The following is a 24,315-nucleotide window of genomic DNA, read 5'->3' as shown; positions in this document are numbered from 1 at the left end:
ATTATTATTATTGTTAGACAGAGTCTCGCTCTGTTGCCCAGGCTGGAGTGCAGTGGTGTGATCTTAGCTCACTAAACTCCGCCTTCCGGATTCAAGCGATTCTTGTGCCTCAGCCTCACAAGTAGCTGGGATTATAGGTGCCCACAACCATGCCCGGCTAATTTTTTTATTTTTAGTAGAGATGGGGTTTCGCCATGTTGGCCAGGCTGGTCTCGAACTCCTGACCTCAGGTGATCCACCCAACTTAGCCTCCCAAAGTGCTGGGATTACAGGCGTGAGCCATCACACCTGGCCTTAGCCTATTATTAAAAACATCTTTAGCTATAATTTTGAGTCATGTCGAGCTATTGCCATAAGGGAGAACTGCCATTTCCCCCTTCATAGTAATTTTTGTAGATGGCTTGAACAATTGCTGAAAATTAAGAATGCATTTTTTTCCAACATTGTTGGTTCTCCTATTGAAGAATCTGAATGTCTTTAGGAAGCTTTTAGATATAGCCTCATCCCCCACAGGCCCCGTGCTTCAGTTCTACTGCTGGAGGTGGGGGCGTGGGGTGGGGATGACTCACAGCGGGGCGGGGGTGGTTGTGTAAGGTTACTGTGCAGCTCAGTCTGTGAGTTCATGGGTCTCACAGTGCAGCTTCTGCAATGACTACTTTTGGTTTGGTGAGAAAGTGACCCGTGGAAAGTATGTGGTAGTCAGAAGGGGCCTGTTAACCGCAGCCACAGCCCCCATAGGGCAGTATGGCAGCTTTCCCACAGCGAGGTTCTCCTAAGCAAGCTTGACTTTCAGCATCAGCTTGATAAAAGTTTTTCAATAAATGCATTGTCATGCTACAGTTTCCTCTTTCACTAATGTGAGTAATTCCTTATACTTCAGGAATTGATTACACGAAGTACCTTGTAAAACAATGAAACTCAGAGTCCTGCTAATTGCAAACTTCTTACAGGACTCATGCATCTTAAAGGATACCTCTTGGCTCAAAGAGTTGTGGACAGTTTTAAAATTATTTCTTGGACTTTTGGGGAAAGAATCACAGAATAGAGGTTCTGAGAATGGAGGCAACTCATCTTCACATTTAATATTGGATATTTAAAATGGTGTTCAACTCAGAATATTAACATGGTTAAACTAAAATCTTCAAAGCAATTATAACAATAAAATAAATCTAAACAGGAATTATGTCTTCATGTAACTGTGTGTTTCATATTGACATAAAATGATATTGACAATTTCGGTTTATTTCAGCTAATATTATCTCCTTCTGGGTCAAGTACAAAGATGTAGTATGATTCATATGATTGCTCCAAAAACACAACGGCAATAAAACTATTTAAAGTCATTATCAAAAAGCAAGCATAACACTATTTGCATATGGCGCTCTGCTAGGCTTTCTGCTTAACTGGGGTTCTTTTGAACATTGGAATAGTTGAAATTCCGTCACTCACCTGGAGAAATTTCAATCAGTACAGGAATTTGCTATTAGGAAGAGCTTTGTTGGCAGTAATCTCACTCTGAAGGACTTTGCCCACTGCATTTAATTTTGTTTGATAGTGTAATATTAAAGTAAATCAAAAATTATTAAAGAGAATCATTAGTTCTTCTTACCCAAATCTTCAAACCGGAAGGGTGCTACTAGTTTTCTCCCTTGCAGGCCTCTGTGCCGGATAATGCAGTCCACTGTTGAATTTTTGCCATAAGTGTGGATTATGAGAGTGCTGGTAGTATTACATTTCTTCCCATCAGTTTCAAATTCATGGTGGGTTCCACCTGCGTAGCAATTTAAAGAGGTTATGGCTATTTAATGCTAGGTTCTACTAGAGGCCAATGGCCTTGACTTCAGGGCAAACATTAGATTTCTAACCTCATTCTAACCTCAGCCAGTTCCCTTGTATAGGCTTGGCTCTGGTCACAAAGGCAAACAGATGAATGAGAGTAGATCATGGTTTTCTACAAAGTTTTCACTACTGGAAATAAAAAAAATTCAAAGCTTAAGAAGGATAGCTTGATGTTGTTATGAAACACAAAGATCCAAGACCTTATTCCGGTTATATGAATAAGGCGAATTAAAGGGGAAGTCTTATAACGAAGCAGAATTGGCACTGCACTGGGAATCAGATCTAGGTTTAGGTCTTTTCTCTCTAGAACTCCATTTGACCCTCAGTATTCTCAACTGTAAAGGGTCCTTTGCAACTCTAAGAATGTTGATTACAGGCCGGGGGTAGTGGCTCACACCTGTAATCCTAGCACTCTTGGAAGCCGTGGAACACCTGAGATCAGGGGTTGAAGACCTGGCCAACATGGTGAAACCCCGCCTCTACTAAAACTACAAAAATTAGCTGGGTGTTGTGGCAGGCGCCTGTAATCCCAGCTACTCCAGAAGCTGAGGTAGGAGAATCGTTTCAACCCAGGAGGCAGAGGTTACAGTGAGCCGAGATCGCACCACGGCACTCCAGCCTGGGAGACAGAGTGAGACTCCATCTCAAAAAAAAAAAATTGTTCATCACATAGATATCAAAGGTAATGTCTGTTGAAATGTAAGCAAACTATAAACAGTACCCAGGCATCATAATTAATTAGTTATTCTGTTTCAAAGGCTCAACCTTTAGATGCTTTATTACAAGAATATTTTTAATCTGTCCTTGTGGGTATGACACAATATAGTACTATACAATATAGGGAAGATCGTATCTGTTTCAATTATACGTATTATGTTAAATGTATTTTCAATTTTATATTTGGGAAAAAGTTCAGGCTCAGAGCTATTATACTTCCTTTTTTTTTTTTTTTTTTTTTTTTTTTTTTTTTTGACGGAATTTTGCTCTTGTTACCCAGGCTGGAGTGCAATGGTGTGATTTTTTTGCTCACCCCACAACCTCCGCCTCCTTGGTTCAAGCAATTCTCTTGCCTCAGCCTCCTGAGTACAAGCATGCGCCACCACACCCGGCTAATTCTGTATTTTTAGTAGAGACAAGGGTTCTCCATGTTGATCAGGCTGGTCTCGAACTCCTGACCTCAGGTGATCCGCCCACCTCGGCCTCCCAAAGTGCTGGGATTACAGGCGTGAGCCACTGCACCCAGCCTGAGATGTTATACTTCTGTATTTACTTATTTTAGAAAATTTTGTGAAATTTTAAGAAGTCATTACAGTTCACTTTAGATTTTTACCTGTTTTAAACAAAAACATTTTCATTATCTGTGATTAGCCTTTCAAGATTAAGGCATAATGTTGATTGGTTGTAAGAATAATTTGTCTGGAAAAGAACTAATAGAATATTAAATGGTGTCTTCTGGCACCTTCTGCCACTAGAGGGTGCCAAAACATTTAAAAATCCCCTGGAAATTTGAGCAGGAAGGAAGACAAAGAAGAGAACCATTTCTCCACTTACCGGAGACCTCCACGCCATTCCCAAGTAGCCAGGTTATCTGCGGAGGGGGCTTGCTTCTCATGGCGGAGCACATGAGTACAACATGTTCTTCTCCATTTTGCTTTCTGATAACTGAAGCTTCCAGGATTGGCTTGAAAGGAGTTGCTAGAAGAAAATGGATTTTTCTGTGTTTAATTAGGTATGAGTCTGCATATCTCAACATAGCACAGAGCCTAATAATCTGTAGGTGATTGTTGTAGGGTATACTCTAATTAATGGGCCTTTTGTTTTTGTTTTGTTTTGTTTTTGTTTTGTTTTGTTTCTTTAAAGACAGAGTCTCCCTCTGTTGCCCACGCTGGAGTGTAGTGGCAAGATCTCAGCTCACTGCAACCCCCACCTCCCAGGTTCACGCAATTCTCCTGCCTCAGCCTCCTGAGTAGCTGAGATTACAGGCGCCTACCACCACACCCAGCTAATTTTTGTATTTTTCGTAGAGACGGGATTTCTCCATGTTGGCTGAGCTGGTCTCCAGCTCCCGACCTCAAATGATCCGCCCACCTCCACTTCCCAAAGTGCTGGGATTACAAGCGTGAGCCACTGGGCCCGGCCCATGTTTTTAACTTAATCTGTTCCAGAATACAGCCATGTTAAAGGGCTTTTATGTGCTTGCAAAGCAACTTTGGCTGAAGCCAGAATGTGTATTACTCAGTGTGTTGTGAGTCTCTGAAAATTCCCAAACAAGCAATGTAGCAACAATTCTTAAAATGTGATATATGAGGCCGGGCGAGTTAACTCACGCCTGTAATCCCAGCACTTTGGGAGGCCGAGGCAGGCGGATCACGAGGACAGGAGATCGAGACCATCCTGGCCAATCAACATGGTGAAACCCCCATCTCTACTAAAAATACAAAAATTAGCTGGGCATAGTGGCGCACACCTATAATCCCAACTACTCGGGAGGCTGAGGCAGGAGAATCGCTTGAACCTGGGAAGGGGAGGTTGCAGTGAGCCGAGATCGTGCCACTGTACTCCAGCCCGGGCAACAGAGCGAGACTCCATCTCAAAAAAAAAAAAAAAAAAAAAAAAAAAGGTGCGTTTATCTTATAAAGGGCACGTTCGTCTTTTTCTTTATACCTCTGTCTTGGAAATACTTTTTAGTTAGGCTTGCTTCTTCCTCTTTCCCATTCTACTTTCACTTCGGTCCAGAACTGAACTCTTTCCCGTTTTCTTAACTCACCCACCCATCTGCCATCAAGACCTTGTAAAGGCACTGCTTAGCTCCAAATATACATTAGATGTGTTACTTGTTGGCAATACGAAGATGAAAAAGATGTGATTCAAGGAGCTAATAGTCTGGTGGTAGCTTCAGCCCCTAAACTGTTAATGAAAAGATTATGTGTTGAGGGCAATGACAGAGTATGCATGGGGTGTTAAGAGAGCCCAGAAGGGCACACAAGCAGCCGAGCCAGGATATGTGCTCCCTTACAAAAAGACAACGTTGAGCTGAGTCACGGTGGTTCTCAAAACCCCCTCGAGAGCCACTCCTCCCCAGCTACTTTCCCATCATGCTTTTACCCAATGGCAGGCACCACACTGCAGTAATTCAACAAGAGAAGTCTAAGACATTCATTTGTGTGATATGTGGGATGATGTTACTCAGAGATCAATAAAAAGCAATGTTTTTAATCGATCTGCTCTGCCACAAAAGACAAAACGAGTAAGGATAGTAAGACACGTACTGGACACAGCTGATCATCTGTAGAACTGAGTGAGTCCTAGGCAATTAGGAGGCTGTCACTTCTTATCTGCACCTCCTAATCCCACCCTCCTACAGAAAAGAGGAATTGTTTGGCAGAGAGGATTTGAGCAGATCAAGCAGTGCAGCTACATCTGAATTCATTCTATCTTAGGATTTGCTGTCACGAGGTTCCACTTCATTTGCATACATGTTTTCCTTCCCGAGCTGGTGCGCAGACTCCTTATGGGCAGAGATCGTGCCTAATTCATCTTTGGTTCCCTAGAGCCTCACATGGTGCCTGGCACATAGTTGCAGCTCATCAGATATTAATTTTCTTTTAGTTCCCCGGAGAGAAAATTTAGTTGCTGTCAAAGACAAATTTCTCAAGTTCACAGTTCAGTCTAGGGCTTGCTTCTCAAAATGCTCTCTTCTGTTTCCTTTCAATACAAGATGGCAGAGGTGTCCCAGGCAATGCCTTGCTCTAGGCAACATTTTTAAACTAAAAGGTTCAGTTTAAAAATGACGTATCGTGTTCCTATCCATATTGCTCCCCTACTGGGTTTACTTGCAAGTACCTACCCAGCACAATCACTTTCACTTCCTTTGTGCTCACAGAGTCACTGTAATGTAAGCACTTGTACACGCCTTCGTCTTGCAGGGTTATGTTAGACACACTGATGGAGAGCTGATTGGCCGAGTGATGAAGAAGCTGGTATCTGGAATTTTTAAAAGCTGTACAACAGGGAAATAGAGCTGTTATGAGGAAAGGTATCTGATGGATCCTTGGTCTCTACCCACTAGATACCAGAAGTACCACACACTTTCTACATTTGGCACAATCAAAACTATCTCCAGACCTTGTCCAGTGTCCACTGGAAGGCAAGATCATTCCAGGTGGGGACCCACTGAGCTAGATCAAGCCATTCTGCTGCAGAAACCCGAGAGTCCCTCCTCTCCTAGTTTACCGAAACCAGAAACAAAACAGCAAACAGCATTGTGTAACAGAATTATCTCTATTTAAAATGTTTTTCTCTCAGAACTTTTGACAGTTAGTATTTACTTCTACTGGAATCTAGTATTACTAGTTGATTTAGCTTGAAATAACATATTTCTTTATGTTAACACATCAGTATCTAATAATGCTTTTAAAGCATAACAATTTTTTTTTTTTTAGAGACAGAGTCCTGCTCTGTTGCCCAGGCTGGAGTGCAGTGGCACTATCTCGGCTCACTGCAACTGTCATCTCCTGGGTTCAAGTGATTCTCCTGCCTCAGCCTCCCCCAGTAGCTGGGATTACAGGAGTGCTCCACCACGCCCAGCTAATTTTTTTGTATTTTTGGTAGAGACAGGGGTTCACCTTGTTGACCAGGCTGGTCTTGAACTCCTGACCTCAAAATGATCTGCCCGCCTCAGTCTCCCAAAGTGCTGGGATTACAGGCATGAGCCACCACGCCCAGCCAGCATGACATGTTTTAAGAGGCTCTGCTTTGTAAATAAGATTGAAATGTGTTTTAGACCTTTCCAAGTATTTGGGAGTTAGCAATATTAAATGGAGATATAAAATGATCTAGGGTTTAGTAAAACCCTGCCTAATGTCAAAGAGATGAACCCAAGAGACTTTTAAGAGTCTTTTTCCATCTCAAGACATCTTGTACTTTCTTCATGTGTGTTTGTGAAGAGAGAAATGACTGTCCTCATTTCCACATTAATACATCCTGTCTGTTTCTATTGCTTAAAAATCTTGATTTTGTGTTAAGACCAACAGGAGAAGAAGAGCTATCTGGAAGGGAGCTTTGTAATGTGCCTTTGGATTGCTCAGATGGAAAATGAAGCAGCTGGCTTCCTATGTGGGGTGGTGGTGGTGGCTGCATGAGGACCGAGCTCCCAGGCAGTTGGCTGCCTGTCTGTCATTGTGCTGTGGTTGTGGGATGGTTACTGAGAGTGAAAAAGTGATGTGAGTGTGGAGTGGGGACATGGAAATGTGCTTTGTAATTTGAACCCCCTTTAACAACCATTCTGGTGGGGTTTCCATTTCACAGTTCCTGCCCCCAGCAAGCCACCGCGTCTATAATAACAGGCTTTGGAGGCATGATTCACGTGTAACAGTAGGTGGGCTGAGTTCACCCCTTGGGTGACTCATGCAGGCTTTCTGTCCCACCAACCTGTCCGGCTGGAAAATCCCTCAGGTTGAGGTCTGGTGGCATTTTTCTTTCTTTCACTTACCAGGATACTCATTTAAAAAAATGGTGAACCCTGAGGGGGTCAGCCACTGGAGGGAGGAGGACTTCCTCAGAGAAGTGACACACTTTAGAGTGAGCGTCTGGCCTTCCTCCACGGTGATGGTTTCTGTGTGGTTAGTCAGAGAGGCCTCTGGGGGGGAAGAGAAATGAGGATGGTCAGGCCTGGGGTGGCCACACTGTCTCGGGGATTTTGTCTCGTTCATTCGTTCAATCATGTATTATCTATTTCTTCTAGAAACCAAAAAATAAGCAAATACAAACAAAATGGGAGGGGAGAGGCAAGAACTGAGAGCAGGAGCAGTAATGACATCTCTTGAAGAAAGGGACCCTGGAACCAGGTCTGAAGGAAGGGGTAGGATTTTGACGAAAGAAAGGGAAGGTCGAACTACAGTTCAACCAGTGTTGGGCACTTGCTCTGCCATATGCCAGGAACTGTGCCACGCCATTTACCTGTATTTAATTTAATTTTTTTTTTTTTTTTTTGAGACAGAGTCTCACTCTGTTGCCCAGGCTAGAGTACAGTGGTGTGATCTTGGCTCACTACCTCCTCCGCCTCCTGGGTTCAAGCAATTCTTGTGCCTCAGCCTCCTGAGTAGCTGGGATTACAGACACGTACCACCACGCCTGGCTAGTTTTTGTGTTTTTAGTAGAGACGCGATTTTACCATGTTGGCCGGGCTGGTCTCAAACCCCTGACCTCAAGTGATCTGCCCACCTCGGCCTCCCAAAGTGCTGGGATTACAGATGTGAGCCACTGTGCCCGGCTGGAATTTAATTTTCAAACTAATCCCAGAAAGGAAGAATTGTGCTCACTTTTACAGACCAGGGAATAGAGGCTCAAGGTCACAGAGGTCATGGAGCTGGGATCTGTACCCAGGGCTGTGGATGGCAAAGGCCATGCTTATGTAACCACGTCAGCCTATCTAAGCCACAAGACCCCAGAAAATGCAACCTTTCTGGCCTCAGCTTATAAAAGAGCATCTAGTACCTTCAAGTTGTGTGTCTAGGATTCTAAGAAAGAATGTTGTAATCATGGTGCTCTGGTGAACTGCGGAGTTCAGGGCAAGTAGCTAAGTCCCACCTGTCCAAGAGCTTCTACACCAGAGGGAGAATGTCCTAAGATTTCATTCAATTCAGTATTCCACAGCCGAGCTTTCTGCAGACAAACATGAGTCTAATTTCTCCAAATCACAACCCCCAGAGAATGATGAACAATTGGTTCTAAGTAGCTCACATTTATCTCCCCAAAAAAGAAATTGATGGAAAAATAAACTGGCATTCCTACTGATTTGGCATGCTTATTGCCATTCATTATGCCTTCATATTTTAAATGAAATTATTTTTCCTGAGGAAAAGGCAATTCTTATCAATGAAGGTATAAAACACTTTTATAAACAGAAGAATACCGTGGGGCTATAAATTATGAATAGCAAATACAACAAGTTTTACTGCATCATCTTAAACCTTAACAACAACAACAAAAAAGAAACCAGGAGAGTTTATTGTGATAAATTTTAAGTGTTAGGAAAAGTGCTTTGGAGAGCTCTGGGAATTAATTGGCGTCTACTTTTTTGTTTGTTCCATTCCTAGGTCATTAATTTGAATCTAGCCTCTAGCAGAAATAACCCAGAATTATTGTATTGTGTTCCTGTAAGCTTTCATGGGAAACTGTTTGCTGAAGTTCTAATGGAAAAACACCCATATCATCCACCAATACCAAAATGAACAACAAGGAGGCAATAAAAAGAGATCTGTGCTTTCCAAAAAAAGCATTGGGGCATAAGGCCAGAATTCTGCTTAGGTTTGGCCATTTGGAAATATTCTCCTCTGTGACATCAATCCATAATTGAGTCATAAGGATATTAATAGAGAATGACGATAGAATTTCTTCTAAGGGATTTTTGCTGATAGTAAAGGTTTAAGAAGCCAGTAAGTCCCTATTTTGTGTCCTCATGACATCCATATTAAGAAGGTAGGAAAGCCAGTGGTCCTCCACCTTGGCAGTACATTAGACTCACTGAGGGAGTTTGTGTCCTGGCCTCATTCACTACTAATTAACTCGGAATTCTTGGTGGGGCCCACACATCGGTTCTCCTGACCCCAGGCCTAAGTGTTCAGAGCATCCTGTTCCCAGAGCCCACATTTGCAGTGTAATGAATAAAATTCCAGAGCTCTGTGGCTGCTCCTCAGATACTTAGGACCAACTCTCTGCTGCTGAAAAACCACATGGAACAGGAAGATGAGTATCAATCTCACTTTCAAAGACTTCCAGAAGACATTCTACTGTACCACTGTGTCCAAGCCCTTATGCCCTTAGTCGGACTGGGTCTTCCGAAGATAAATGTCTTTTCCATAGCATGGTCAAATAATGAAAGAAACTATGCCTTTAGTTTCATTAGCATTTCTTCACCACTTCCCAACAGCCACATGTGAATATACTGTAGTTTGTCAATGTCCCTCCAAAAATATGTCTCTGCATGGGACAGGGGACTCATGTGTCATCAGAGCTGGCGAGAGCATAGGGGGACGTTCACTTGCATTGCCATCCACCCTCTGGACTTCCTTGTTCTATTAAGCCCAGGGTTTCACCCTTGAGCTGTAACATCTCACTAGGCTCCTGTTGAGGCAGTCACCCAAAACACCCAGAACTTCTTCAGAGAATTTGTGTCACATCACGTCTCCCTATCCTGTGTTGATGATGCATTTCATTTTGGAACCAAAGTTCAGATTTCATATTCTCCCTCATCAGTCTTATTTGATAAGTTTGGAGTGAGGGTTCAAGCTTTCTGAGAACATTCTTGCTCTTGATTGTCTTATCTGTCAATAGACCCTTAGGCTTTGTACCATCTGAACCTGTTGCAGAGAGGAGCTGTTTATAATCATCTCTGCGTCCCTAACCTGGGTGGCATGGGATGCAGTGGTAACACACACACACGAGCCACATTGACTGGGTTGGAATCCTGGCTCCTCCACTACTAACAGCACAAACTTGGGCAATTTATGTGTGTGAGTTTTCTTACCATAAAAATAGGAAAAACAATAGTATTCATCTCATAGAGTCATTGAGAAAATGTTTTTAAAAAGTGTAAACAATCTGGCCGGGCGCGGTGGCTCAAGCCTGTAATCCCAGCACATTGGGAGGCCGAGACGGGTGGATCACGAGGTCGGGAGATCGAGACCATCCTGGCTAACACGGTGAAACCCCGTCTCTACTAAAAAAATACAAAAAACTAGCCGGGCGAGGTGGCGGGCGCCTGTAATCCCAGCTACTCGGGAGGCTGAGGCAGGAGAATGGCGTGAACCCAGGAGGCGGAGCTTGCAGTGAGCTGAGATCCAGCCACTGCACTCCAGCCTGGGCGACAGAGCGAGACTCCGTCTCAAAAAAAAAAAAAAAAAAAAAGTAAACAATCTAGTATAGTACTTAGTCCAAGGTGAGCATGACATGCTGCTTTCACTTGGTATGTAGTGCCTGATAATTATATGAAGAGCTGAGCTGACTCGTGCTTTATAAAGAAAAGTGGAAAGAGTCAGTGTCAAAAGCCAACGCCTTGTAGCTCTGCAGCTCTTCACTAGGGATCTCCTTCCCCAGTGTTATGGGACTATTTATTATTAAACATTCTAAGGTCCTAGTAGACATTAAGGAAGAAGCAGTTCCAGTCACAGTAAACCTAAATGGGAACAGTTCAGGAGGATTAAAGATTTTGAGGAGCAAATGGTGATCATGAGGTCTTTTTATTTTGGACCTTAGATTCCAACCAAGGGTGTAGTTAATCATACCACTCAGTTCATGGTACACAATCATTATTTGATGAAAAGACAGAGAGAGACAGACAGGCAGACAGGCAGAGGTGTTAGAACTCTGTGAAATAATAAAATTATGGCTAGGTGCGGTGGCTCAGGCCTGTAATCTCAGTACTTTGGGAGGCCGAAGTGAGCAGATCACCTGAGGTCAGGAGTTAGAGACCAGTCTGACCAACATGGTGAAACCTGTCTCTACTAAAAATACAAAATTAGCCTGGCGTGGTGGCGGGCACCTGTAATCCCAGCTACTCGGGAGGCTGGGGCAAGAGAATCACTTGAACCTGGGAGGCGAAGGTTGCAGTGAGCCGAGTTCGTGCCATTGCACTCCAGCCCGTTGTACTCCATCTCAAAATTAAATTAAATAATAACATGTTTTCTCACTTCTCTCCTCTCTTCATCACATAAATTGTTTGCTATTGAAACACTAACTTATTTGCATATGTGTTTGTCAATGTCATCCCCAAGTCACATCTACTTGCTTTTAGATCCTGCATACTTGGCCTGCCCTCCATCACTGTGAATGGAGTGGGTAGCTGGTATCTCCACTTGGGCACCAGGTTTCATCCCATTTATTTACTCTAGGAATTCCCTTCTGCTCCATCTTTCAAAAGATGATTTGGTACAAAAATAATTCTACCTTCATTGTTTTTTTTCTCTAATTGTTTTTTTCTTTGGCTGGATGTGGTGGCTCACGCCTATAATCCCAGCGCTTTGGGAGGCCAAGGTGGGAGGATCACTTGAGGCCAGGAGTTTGAGACCAGCCTGGGAAACATAATAAGACTTTGTCTCTACAAAACATTAAGAAAAAAAAAAAACTGTCATTCTCATCAGCACACAAATGTATACTATTTCTCCCATGTTAAAATGCATAAACAAAATATCACAGTTCCTTCCAGCTACTACCCTATACTCCCCTATACTCCCCTATGCCCCTCTTTTTTTTTTTTTTTTTTTTTTTGAGACAGATTCTCGTTCTGTCACCCAGGCTGCAGTGCAGTAACATGATCTCAGCTCACTGCAACCTCCACCTCCTGGGTTCAAGCAATTCTCCTACCTCAGCCTCCCGAGTACCTGGGACTGCAGGCATCTGCCAGCACGTCTGGCTAATTTTTGTATTTTTAGTATAGAGGTGGAGTTTTACCATGTTGTCCTGGTCTTGAACTCCTGTCCTAAAGTGATCCACCCGCCTCTGCCTCCCAAAGTGTTGGCACTACAGGCATGAGCCACATGCCCTGCCTTCCCTCTTTTTTATTGAAACATTTTTCTAAAGAACTATCTATACTTGTTTATCCCGCTCTTTGTTTTCTGACCAGGTTTTCAACTCCACTATTTTGTTGAAATAGCTCTTTGTCAAGGTTGCCAAAGACCTTCACATTGCTCAAACCAATGCTCCATTCTCAGACCATATCTTATTCAATCTATGGTGTGCCTTTGCCATAAATGATCACTCTCTGCTCCTTAAATCAGTGTCTTTACTTGGTTCCCTAGATGTCAGTCTCTTTGACTCCCCTCCTAACTCACTGGCTGCTGCTGCTGCTCAGCTCCGTTTCCGGGTTCTTCTCATCAACCTGCCCTCCACACAACGGAGGTCAGATCCTGGATAGACTCTCTCTATACTCACTCTGTAGGTCATCTCATCTGGCCTCATCACTTTTCTGATGATCAGTTACAAGTCTGAACGCCTAACAAGTACAACACAAACTCCTGATACTCTTCCCCCTAAATGTGTTATTTGAGACTTCACCACCAGCAAATAGCCCAGTTACTCAGGCCCAAAACCAGTAACTCCGTAAAGGAGGTGTTGTTATTCCCATTTCACAGATGAGGACATCAAAGCTCAGAGGTTAAGCATTTTTTGAGCCAAGATTTGAATCTAGAACTGTCTAACTTCCATAGCATTGTGATGCTTCCTGATTCACTCACTAGTTCTTGTGCACTGTCTTGATTCCTATAAATAGACTGAAGTTTCTAGAGGACAATGACTATGTTTTATATTTCTCTAAAATTCATTCTTTACAGAAACTATTACAAGGTGAGCTTGAAAAGTTCTGGCTTAATGCTAGTTTTCATGATGGCACTATAATGTAGGTGATTGACAGATATCTTTGTTCTCCTGTTGTTAATAAAAATTCTGAGAAACAGGAAAGAAGTTACTGGAAGAAAGTTACACATTGAATCAATGATAGAATAAAGACTAGTGTTAAGAAACATGCCCTAATTTCATCCTTGGGGACTAGACATTGACAGAAGTTTTGCCAATGTTCTTACCTTTGGTAAAATGATGGTCTAAACAGAAAGCCTGTGTTGGGTAAGATGGGAGTGGTGAGATTTATCTGCAGCCTGTTTAGGAATAAATGTCTGCCATTTTAAGGTTGTATGTATCATTTTTCTCTTTCATAGGATGCATGCTTATGAATTAAATGGTATAATTTAATTCTTACAACATTTTAAAAATTGTGATGAAATATAGTTTGGCTTTTTATTACATGCTAAAGTACTGTATGTCTTAAGATTAATGTTTGCACTTCTTGAGAATTCAGTATCAGCCTGCTAACCAGATTGACCACACCATGGATGCCTGAGTTTCATATAGAAAGGGCTGTGTTTGAGGCATAGAATATCAGTTGTTTCCTTTACTCTTTGCACCAAGCCTCACTTTTGGCTTTACAGTTCTGCTTATCTTGCAGTATTATCATGTAGACCCCATGTTTGATTTAGAAACAGGAAATCACTGTAGAAGGGAAGAATAGCCCCAGTGAGAAGCCACAGACCCACCCAGCTTTGCTTAGGCTGTATTGCTTAAAAATATGTTTCAATGTTTGTAGTTTTGTTAAAGGAGGATGAGCAGGATGCTGTGCCTAAGTTTTGGTGGCACATTTTCCAAGGACAAGTTCCCCATGGTCTCCTCATTGCCATTGGAAACTAAATTGGAACTTCTTTGGACTTTTCTTTCACCTAAGTTTGGAGTCAGACTTTCACCTTTGTTGTCAGAGGGATAGGGTGTGAGATCTCTTCCTTGCTTACCACTTCCTCCTCTGTAGGCTCTAGAGACATGTACATCCCCATTCACCTTTAAACTTTCTTATTAGACCCCGAGTGTCATACACCGACTTCCTAGTCCTATCTGAGCTTCAGAGTTCTTATCTGCAAATTAGCCCTGCATGGCTCCCCACATGCTGAGCATACAGAGCTTGACAATGAATGACTGTGGTGTTTCTCCTGTGAGGTCACCACTTCCTACTGGTAGGTCGTGTTTACGGAATGGATTATTGACTTCTGGGCTTTGTCATTATCTCCGTGACTGAATTCATCCATCCATGCATGGCCATGTGTTATGAGATTGCTAGCCTATCCTGGGGCTATAGATTGTGACATTTATATATGGAAATGGAACCTGTGACCTTCACCATCATCACCACCCCAAATCCCATGAACTAATTGTCCTATCAGTGGATGACTTTACACCCAAGCACATGTGATCTACTCTCAAACAAAAGGACAAGCAGCAGTAACAGCCACCTACCAAAGTACACATAGATAAAACCAGTGCAGTTCTTAAGATTCTTCGGTCTTTCCCAAGATTTTGGAAGTTCACATGTGTAATCTTTACCTCTACTATAGGTTATCATGTAGACTGAGAAAAGAATAAAATATTCTTTCCTTTTCTTGCCTTAATAACCTAGTTTTTACATGCCATAAATTTAAAACCAGAGCAGAGCAAGTTTGTCCTGCAAAGACCCCAAACTCTACATGTCCCTATGCTCCACCCATGTCTAACACAGATATATTATCTCTACTGTCCCCATGCTCTACCCATGTCTAACACAGATATACCACCTGCCCCATTCTAGAGTTCGCTTATATAAATTAATGTCATCACCGACCACTGCACACCAGATATTTGAGAGGTGGTCCAAACTCTTCTTTCTCTAAAACATCTCTTTAATCAATTTATTCCTCTTTTGTCACTATTATTGTTGCCTTACTTAAGGACTCCATCATTTCTTTCCTGGACCATTGTAATAACTTAGTTCTAGTCTCTCTTCTCTGTAATTCATCATCATCATCTGGTTCTAGGATTACATTTTAAAAACATGAATTTGAGGTTGGGCACAGTGGCTCACGCCTGTAATCCCAGAACTTTGGGTGGTTGAGGCTGGTGGATCACCTGAGGTCAGGAGTTTGAGACCAGCCTGGCCAACACAGTGAAACCGCGTCTCTACTAAAAATACAAAAAATTAGCCGGGCAGGGTGGCAGGCACCTGTAATCCCAGCTACTTGGGAGGCTGAGGCAGATGAATTGCTTGAACCTGGGAGGTGGAGGTTGTGGGAGCTGAGATTGCACCATTGCACTCCAGCCAGGGCAACAAGAATGAAACTCCATCTCAACAAACAAACAAACAAACATATAACCCATGAATTTGATTATGTCTCTTCCTTCATTCAAATATTTGCTATGGCTTCCATTGCCTATAGGAATCAGGCCCAAATTCCAGCTGACTTGACTCCTGTGTTCTCCTCCTTTGTCATGTCCTGATACTCCTTTTCAGATAGTCCTTGTATATGGATGGCCACTTGCTGTTTCCAGAAAGTTCCAGGCTCCAGAAGATAGTCTGTCTTTGTCTATGATATTCTCTTGGCCTGGAATGCCTTTCTTATCTCCTTCAAGACTCAACGTTAAGACCCAACTCAAGACTCAACTTAAAGACTCAACTCAAATTACACAACTTTTGTCAAAACTTCCAAAACAGGCCTTAGCCTCCCTTTTCCCCATAATGTCTTTCCCCTAGTTTCCCAAAGGCTTGAGATATACTTCTATTATAGCACTTAGCACATTACTGTATAATTATTTGGTTACAGGTATTTCTCTGTAGATAGATTACAAACTCCCCATGGAAAAGATATTTACCATTCATTCATTTTAGCATAATGTAAAATTTTAGATATTGGTTGAATTAGTGGATAAAAATGAGTAAATAGGCTGGGCTTGGTGGCTCATACCTGTAATCCCAGCACTTTGGGAGGCTGAGGCAGGCAGATCATGAGGTCAGGAGATCGAGACTATCCTGGCTAACATGGTGAAACCCTGTCTCTACTAAAAATACAAAAAATTAGCCGGGAGTGGTGGCGGGTGACTGTAGTCCCAGCTACTTGGGAGACTGAGGCAGGAGAATGGTGTGAACCCAGGAGGCGGAGCTTGCAGTGAGCCAAAATCGCACCACTGCACTCCAGCCTGGGTGACAGAGCAAGACTCAGACTCCATCTCAAAAAAAAAAAAAAAAAAAAAGAGTAAATGTATGTATTAGGAATAAATATTTTAATAGGATGCTAACTTTGCTCTTTAACTGTTATATCAAATAATAAAGACTAGGGCTAAGTTAAAGTTAGAGACATGCAATGCATTAATTCTCACATCAGAGTCCTAGTTACATGACTGCCATGAGGTGTTAAGCAAAAATGTGTTTTAATTCAGATCATCACAAAAAAAGATTTTTATTATTTTTAGATTGAATCAATAGAGAAAATTGCAGGTATAAAAATAAATCAGACTTGTCAGAATCAAATTATTTTTAGTACATTTTAAAGAAGCTGTCTCAACATGTCATCTAACATGTGACTTTTTCCTGGGCAAAGAAAATACGAAAAGAACTACTCAATTTGCAATTTTCCTTTGTTTTCTGCATCCTACCCTCCACAAAACAATGAAAATAGAGGGTTCAAAATTTTTTGGATTTGACATTTTCATTGTCTACAATGTAAGTTAATGGGATGAATTTTGAAAAATGCTTCATTTTTATGGTGTTTTTACCAATCCTAAGACTATTTATTCTGGGAGTAGCCTTGAAAAGAGGGCAGGCTCTCAAACTATGTGACTTTTTTTTCCATAAATTTTTGGCAGCCATAGAAGTTACACTGTAGAAGCAGTCACAGTGATCTTCCCATAATTTAATTTGCTAAAATCAGCTGACAGTTTATAGATTTGCCAAAACTGATGATTTGCTGCCTTTTTTGCTGACAAGAAAGCAACATGGTCAACTCCTCTCCTAATTACATCTGGGATGGGCTTGAGCAAGGTTAAATGAATGTGGCAGCCACTGCTCAAATGCCATTGAGCTTAGATGCCCTCGGGTGGCCCGTTGAACGAGTTTTCAAATGAGGACTTTTTAATATTGAATCCTCCAAATTGTGAAAGTCAGTGGTTTTCCAACTTTTGATCCACATTAATAAACACATTTTCTGTCACAACCTAGTACACACACACACACACACACACACACACACACACACACACATACACACATATACACACACATACACACACATACACACACATATACACACACATACACACACATATACACACACATACACACATACATACATACACACATACACACATACACACATACATACACACACATACGTACACACACATACACACACACACATACACACACATACACACACACACGAATTAAAAGTTTCATGAAATAAATATTTTTACTGTGTGCTTTATAGGCTGATATTTATGTTGTCATATTCTAGCTTGAAAACTTGGGCAGGTTACATTAACTTCTTTTCTCATCTTTAAATTGGGGATATTAGTACCTACTACTTCAGTACTTCCGCTATGATTAAGTGTAATTAACATAGAGTACTCAACACTGTGTGTGAAACAATAAATATTTTTCCTCTCCATATAAATAATATTTAAGTAATTAAGGTTTACCTTGAAACATAAGTTTTGCTATATTTTTAAAAATGTATTTTTATGAGTTTTTTTGTATGAGGCAATAACTCAAAGCCTAAAAAAGTTAAGGTCAGTTAAAGGCTTTAAACTCTGGAAAAATTGAAATCATTCTTTTTTTTTTTTTTTTTTTTTTTTTTTTTTTTTTTGAGACGGAGTCTCGCTGTGTCGCCCAGGCTAGAGTGCAGTGGCCGGATCTCAGCTCACTGCAAGCTCCGCCTCCCGGGTTTACGCCATTCTCCTGCCTCAGCCTCCCGAGTAGCTGGGACTACAGGCGCCCGCCACCTCGCCCAGCTAAGTTTTTGTATTTTTTAGTAGAGATAGGGTTTCACCGTGTCAGCCAGGATGGTCTCGATCTCCTGACCTCGTGATCCGCCGGTCTCGGCCTCCCAAAGTGCTGGGATTACAGGCTTGAGCCACCGCGCCCGGCCAAATTGAAATCATTCTAATTTTAGCTGTCTAAATGTACTTTTTCTGAATGTATTAGCTATTCTTTAAGCCACTTATTGAAGAAAATAATATTATTCATTACCAAAATTGAATCCTTATTAAGTGCCTCAGGGTACAGGGACCAAAAAAAGAAGGCATTAATTGAAGTATATGAAATAGGGAATTGAAGTACCATGTAAAATAGGAAATCGAGTTTTTTAAAGTAGCGTCCTTCAGATGCCATGCTAGATTAAATGTTGATTTGGAAGGATAGGTGCATTTCATGAAACAGAACTACAGATTCAGTATTTGGAAACAAACACACAAAAAGCAAAATTTTTGAGTGGATTTATGAGTAATGTCCTTTGCATGAATCTGATACAACTGCAGAGACTGAAGGACAACAGGAGTCCCTTCCTACACCCCTGCCCCCACTCTTTGGGGTAGAAAATAATTTGACCTGCTTCAAAAAAGTAACTGTTTCTATCCTTAATTTTCATAATGCTACATTAGGATTAAGCACTAAAACCCAAATTTGAAAATTACAGTAAAATGTAAAATATAACTTACTCTTTAAAAATAAACATGAAGTTTTCATTGCTCTCATTATTACCTCTGAGCTAGATAAGTGTTGTACAGCACTGTATCATTTTCAAAGTGCTTTCACATTTGAAATTTGATCCTTCTAACAATCCAGGGAGTTTGGTGGATCGAACGTTTTTATCCACCAGAATTTTATTTTAATTTTTTATTTTAAGATGCAGAAACTGAGTTTCAAAGAGATTAAATCATTTGGTTAAGATTTATACAGCAAGGAAATTTTAAAATTCAATGTGGATGCTCTCTCAACTGGTATACCCTTAAAAGACAGAGCCTAATAAGCTTGTTACATCTTGCTATAACATAGGACCCACAGAGACACACACTATAGTGATCCTTTCTATACTCTTTAGCCATTGAACAAGAGATCAAATAAATGCAGTAACATCCCTCAGATGCATGATTTGAGCATGGCTTGGAAAGTATGAGCAGTTACCTGGGTTGTCTTCTACAGCAGCTCCTCTGTAAATGCAGTTGACTGGCTGATAGGTAGATTGGCAAAACATTAGGTCAGCTGAGCAACAACAAAAATAATGACTCTAAGTCCTTACCTTGTAAGGGGAACCAAGCCAGCAAGCTGAAAACTCCCCACCACATATTGTGCTGTGCTGCTGTGGCACCTTCGTCAACTTCCTCTAGATTCTGAGACAAATGGAGCCGACTAGTTTCTTTTGAAGGGGGAGAGGGAGTAGATCTGTGACCTCATGTATATCAACTCCTCCACCTGTCTGGAAGCCCCCTCTTAGTTAACTGCCCCCAAAACACCTCCTGGTGGAACATTTTGGGGACCACATGTATTATCTTGATGGTAGAGAAGTGTGAGTGATGTGTTGGTGACAAAAATTGTTTTACCACAAGTGGGTAGTACTGGTAAATCAACTAGTTACAAAGGTTTTTAGAGGGAGGATGGGTGAGAGAAATACTGTAAAATGTCCCTGTGTAGTGATGTCATCCTTATTTTTACTTTTCTAGTTTATTAGATAAATACAATTAGACAATTTTTGCTCAACCTTTGGGAATATTATATTTCTAATGCTGACATCAATTTATAATTGTTGTCAGGGAATGAATTCATTCATTCATATATATACTCATTTTTGAAATCCATATATCTGTCCACCCACCCATCCACCCATCTTTTCATCCACCCACTCACAAATACAAATCTATTCATCCACCCATCCATTTATCCATCCATCCACCCCACTCACTCATGTATGACCTTCCCACTCATTCCCCATACATCCATCCAGCTCTCCATCCAGCCAGCCAGCCAGCCAGCCATCCATTTATCCATCCATCCATCCATCCATCCATCCAGCCAGCCATCCATCCATCCATCCATCCATCCATCCATCTATCCACCTATCCATTCATTCACCCATCCATCTATCCATCCATCCATCCATCCATCCATCCATCCATCCAGCCAGCCAGCCAGCCATCCATTTATCCACTTATCCATCCAGTCACCCATCTATCCATCCATCCATCTATCCATCGATCCATCTATCCATCCATCCATCCGTCCATCACCTATTCTTTCAGCCAACCATCTATCTATACATGCATATACTCATCCATCCACCCAACCACCCATCCATCTCTCCACCCACCCATTCATCCATTCACCCACCCATTCATCCATTCACCCACCCATCTATCTATACATATGTCCATCCATATGTATCCAACCTTCTTTCTATCTACCCATTCATCTTGTCACCTATACAACATCTAGTATGCACTACTTTGAGACATGCTCAAATAAAAAACATAAATTCCTTGTTTTTTAGGAGAATATAATCTAGTGGGGGAGACAGTGTACATACGAACAATTTTGGTAGTTAATTTTCATTAATTGGACAAATTGAGATAGATGTAATTTAGTTTTTCCAGGGGCACACAGCAAAATATTAGTAGGTTTATGTTTAGAAAACAGAGATTAGTCTGCAATGCTTGGAAAATTTAAAGGAAACACTACTTACTGGTTCTAATTGAAATTAATGTTAATATTCTGATAAATTTGATGATAGTTTGGGTAGGAAAAGTCTTATTCATCAAAAATGTCTTTCAGATATTTTGTTGGCTGGGCACAGTGGCTCATGCCTGTAATCCTAGCATTTTGGGAGGCTGAGGTGTGAGGATCATCTGAGGCCAGGAGTTCAAGACCAACCTGGGCCACATAGTGAGACCCTCATCTCTACAAAAAATACAAAAATTAGCTGAGCGTGGTGGTGCATGCCTGTAGCCCCAGATACTTGGGAGGCTGAGGTGGAAGGGTTGCTTGAACCCAGGAGGTTGAGGCTGCAGTGAGACATGATCACAACACCATACTGCAATCTGGGTGACAAAGTGAGACCCTGTCTTAAAAAAATAAAAGTAAAAGAAACCTCCAAAACAAAATATTTCGTCTTTCAAATTTTTCGTTTTTTGATTTTTTCCCCTTTGCTCGTAACATTCCATCCAGGAACTTCTAATTTTTATACTTGTCCTCAGTAGAAGAGAACGGTTTACCCAGGGTCACAGTTCCTCCATAGGGCATCCAGGAGGGGGTGTCAAGGTCCTTTTCCCTTGCCTTGAGGTGGAGCAACTCTGAAGCTCCCCAAGGGATCAGGATCAGCTGAGATCTTTTGTAACTGCACCTCAGTCCAGCCTCTACTGATTCCCCATCTTGCTTCCTTCTTGTCACCGAGAGTACTTGTCTATAAACTTCGGCACACAGATCTCTGTCTCAGCATCTGTTTCCCCAAAACCTGACCCAAAACAACACTTGACATAGGTTGTCAATGAGTGAGTGAATGAAAGACTAAATGGACGCTTTATTTGAGATGTAAATGCTACTCTTTTTGCTCTGAAGTCTAAAAAGATGTTTGACTTACAATTTCCCCAGAGCGTTAGAGAAGAGCTTACTTTAAATTGCACTTTGGACAATGGTGAGTGTATCCTTTTCATCCACGGGTGCTATATTCAACTGGTTGAAAACCTTGACAAATGTCACAGTAGTCCACTGGACTCGGACATTAAGAACGGTTGGTGGGGGAAATGCTACATGGTGAACTGGTGGACGACATATATGTGTGCTTTCCAGGGTCCCTGTTCTCATTACCCCCACTTCAGCCTGCAGCTTATGGAATATTCAACAGGAGAGGGCAGCAGATTGTAGCCGCTCAGTGAATTGGGAGAAAAAGATGAGGTTGGAGGGTAATAAGTGGTCTACCTCTTTTCTAATGGAAAAGAGTCCACTGACCACCTTGTATGTGGGAGACCTCACAACTGATAGCTAGTTTGTCATTTTGATCTCTGTTTTATGAAATCTTCATATTTGGTTTCAATACTAATAGGAAGTAACATCTGGTGGGGTGGCAGAGGGGGACATATTTTGGAGAAATAAACAAACATCCTCTCTATTTTTCATCATCACCCTTGTCAACATGAGTTTTGGGGGTGAGGGGGGTGCAAACATGAAAAAGAAGACATTTGTTAAACAGGCTAAAGATGAACTGTTTTAAGGGGTCAGAAAACAGGGGATTTCCCTGTGTCTAGAAGCCACTGGGTTTTTTGTTGCATTTACAAAAGAGGCCTACACTTGCTTCTTGACATTTCACAGCTCCTGTGAAGAATCGTGGCCTTTCCCAAGTCAGAGTAAGAGGTGGACCTGCCTGCATCTCCCAGAAGATGCCTCAGATAATTCACACCCAGCATTGAGGTTTTCTGAGCACTGTTGTTGCACAAAGTGCAAACAAAGTTGCACAAAGTGACTGGGGAGTTTCTAAGCCAGAGCAGCAGCCTTTGAAATTAATTATTGATTCAGAGAAAAGTTTCCTAGGAGTAGTAGGAGCTTAGTGGAATGAGCATGGGAGTGAGTAGCAGACAGGCCCAGGCTTGGCCCCCAGGCCCTGTCACTAGCAGCTGTGTAGCCTTAAGCACATTACCTGCCTGTTGGAATCAGTTTCCTCACCTGTAAAATGGGAAGAGTAATTATAGCCTGAGGTGACTGTCCAGGAATCATAAGGCAGGAGCTGAGAAAGTTGGATTGTATCATTTTTAAAAATGAAGAATTGGCCGGGCGTGGTGGCTCATGCCTGTAATCTCAGCACTTTGGGAGGCCAAGGCAGGTGTATCACTTGAGGTCAGGAGTTTGCGACCAGCCTGGGCAACACGGTGAAAACCCATCTCTACTAAAACACGGAAAATTAGCCAGACTACAGCCAGACTACAGTAGCTGTAGTTCCAGCTACTTGGGAGGCTGAGGCAGGAGAATTGCTTGAACTTGGGAGGCAGAGGTTGCAGTGAGCCGAGATCGCGCCACTGTACTCCAGCCTGAGCGACAAAGCGAGATTCTGTCTCCAAAAAAAAAAAAAAAAAAGAAGAATTAAGAAGTTTGCCTGAAGTGACACAGTGAATCCGTGATACACACAGACACACACACACATATATCTTTTGCTTTGTCTATGAGATTCCTTTGAGAGACTTCACATTTTTATACTTGCCCTCAGTGGAAGAGAATCAGCTCACCCGGGATCACACGTTCTTTGTGTGGCGCTCATGGAGGGTTAAATTAAATATATAATAATACCCCGAATACCTAGCACCTTGGCACAAAAAACATCCTCCATAAATCTGCAGACCTCAGGTGGCTGGAGCAGCATCTCCTCCCCACAGGAACTGTGGTAGGTTAGGTGTGCTGGGAGGAGGAAGGGATCATGTGGCTTTTGTTCTGAAGGCTTCTGCCTGAAAAACCTGCCATTGTGAACCTGGGCTTTCGTGAGGGTAGAAACTTTATTTAGTCTAGTGAAATAGATCATTCTGAAAACAACCCAAACATGAGGTGATTTCAGAAAGCAATTGTGGTTTTGGAGAATATACCACAGGATAGCAAGGGCCAGCTTCAGGCCCCAGCTCATGGAGCTCTGCCCAGATAAGTGACCAGCCCTGGTGTCTTCATCTGTAAATGAGATTAGATGAAAGCTGTGGTGTCCAAACTGTATTCTGAAGAACACGAGCATCCCCAAGATGCCTTAGGCTTCTGCAATATTTTCATTGAAATGTCTTTCAAAAAACATTTTCTATGATTAGTCCAGGCTCTGGAACCAGGCTGACATGGTCCTGGTCTCAGCTCTAACACTCATGAGACGTGTGACTGTGTGCAAATTATTGAACCTTTCTAAGCCTCAACTTCCTCTTTCATAAATTGGGAATCATAGTTTCTACCGAACAGAGTTGGTGAGAAGATTTAAAAAGCTTACACATGTGAAGTACTTAGAAAAGTGCCTGATAAATACAAGCACTCAAATGCTGGCTGTTACTTTGCCAGCCACTGGATGCCACCAATCTATGAATTGTTATGTCAGGTAAAATAGTTTTTGTGCTGGATTCTGCAGATTTAGA

General features: G+C 41.9%; 1 protein-coding gene across 2 annotated transcripts in view; it reads right to left on the bottom strand.

Moving 5' to 3' along the window:
- CRTAM (cytotoxic and regulatory T cell molecule) overlaps positions 1-19,600 on the bottom strand; it is a 35,048-nt gene extending 15,448 nt beyond the window's left edge. Inside the window, exons 1-5 of one of the 2 annotated variants that reach the window (XM_050755612.1) lie at positions 19,476-19,600; positions 7,331-7,477; positions 5,687-5,839; positions 3,391-3,534; positions 1,610-1,771 (exon numbers count right to left, since the gene is read on the bottom strand). In XM_050755612.1, coding sequence (XP_050611569.1) covers positions 1,610-1,771; positions 3,391-3,534; positions 5,687-5,839; positions 7,331-7,477; positions 19,476-19,521 — 652 coding nt within the window. In that variant the 5' untranslated portion in view covers positions 19,522-19,600. The other variant, XM_050755611.1, reaches the window with a different exon arrangement.
- Between the last annotated feature and the right edge of the window lie 4,715 nt (positions 19,601-24,315).

This window comes from Macaca thibetana, chromosome 14 (assembly GCF_024542745.1).
Source record: "Macaca thibetana thibetana isolate TM-01 chromosome 14, ASM2454274v1, whole genome shotgun sequence".
In the NCBI taxonomy this organism is placed as follows: Eukaryota; Metazoa; Chordata; class Mammalia; order Primates; family Cercopithecidae; genus Macaca; species Macaca thibetana.
This window is presented reverse-complemented; position numbering and strand designations above follow the sequence as displayed.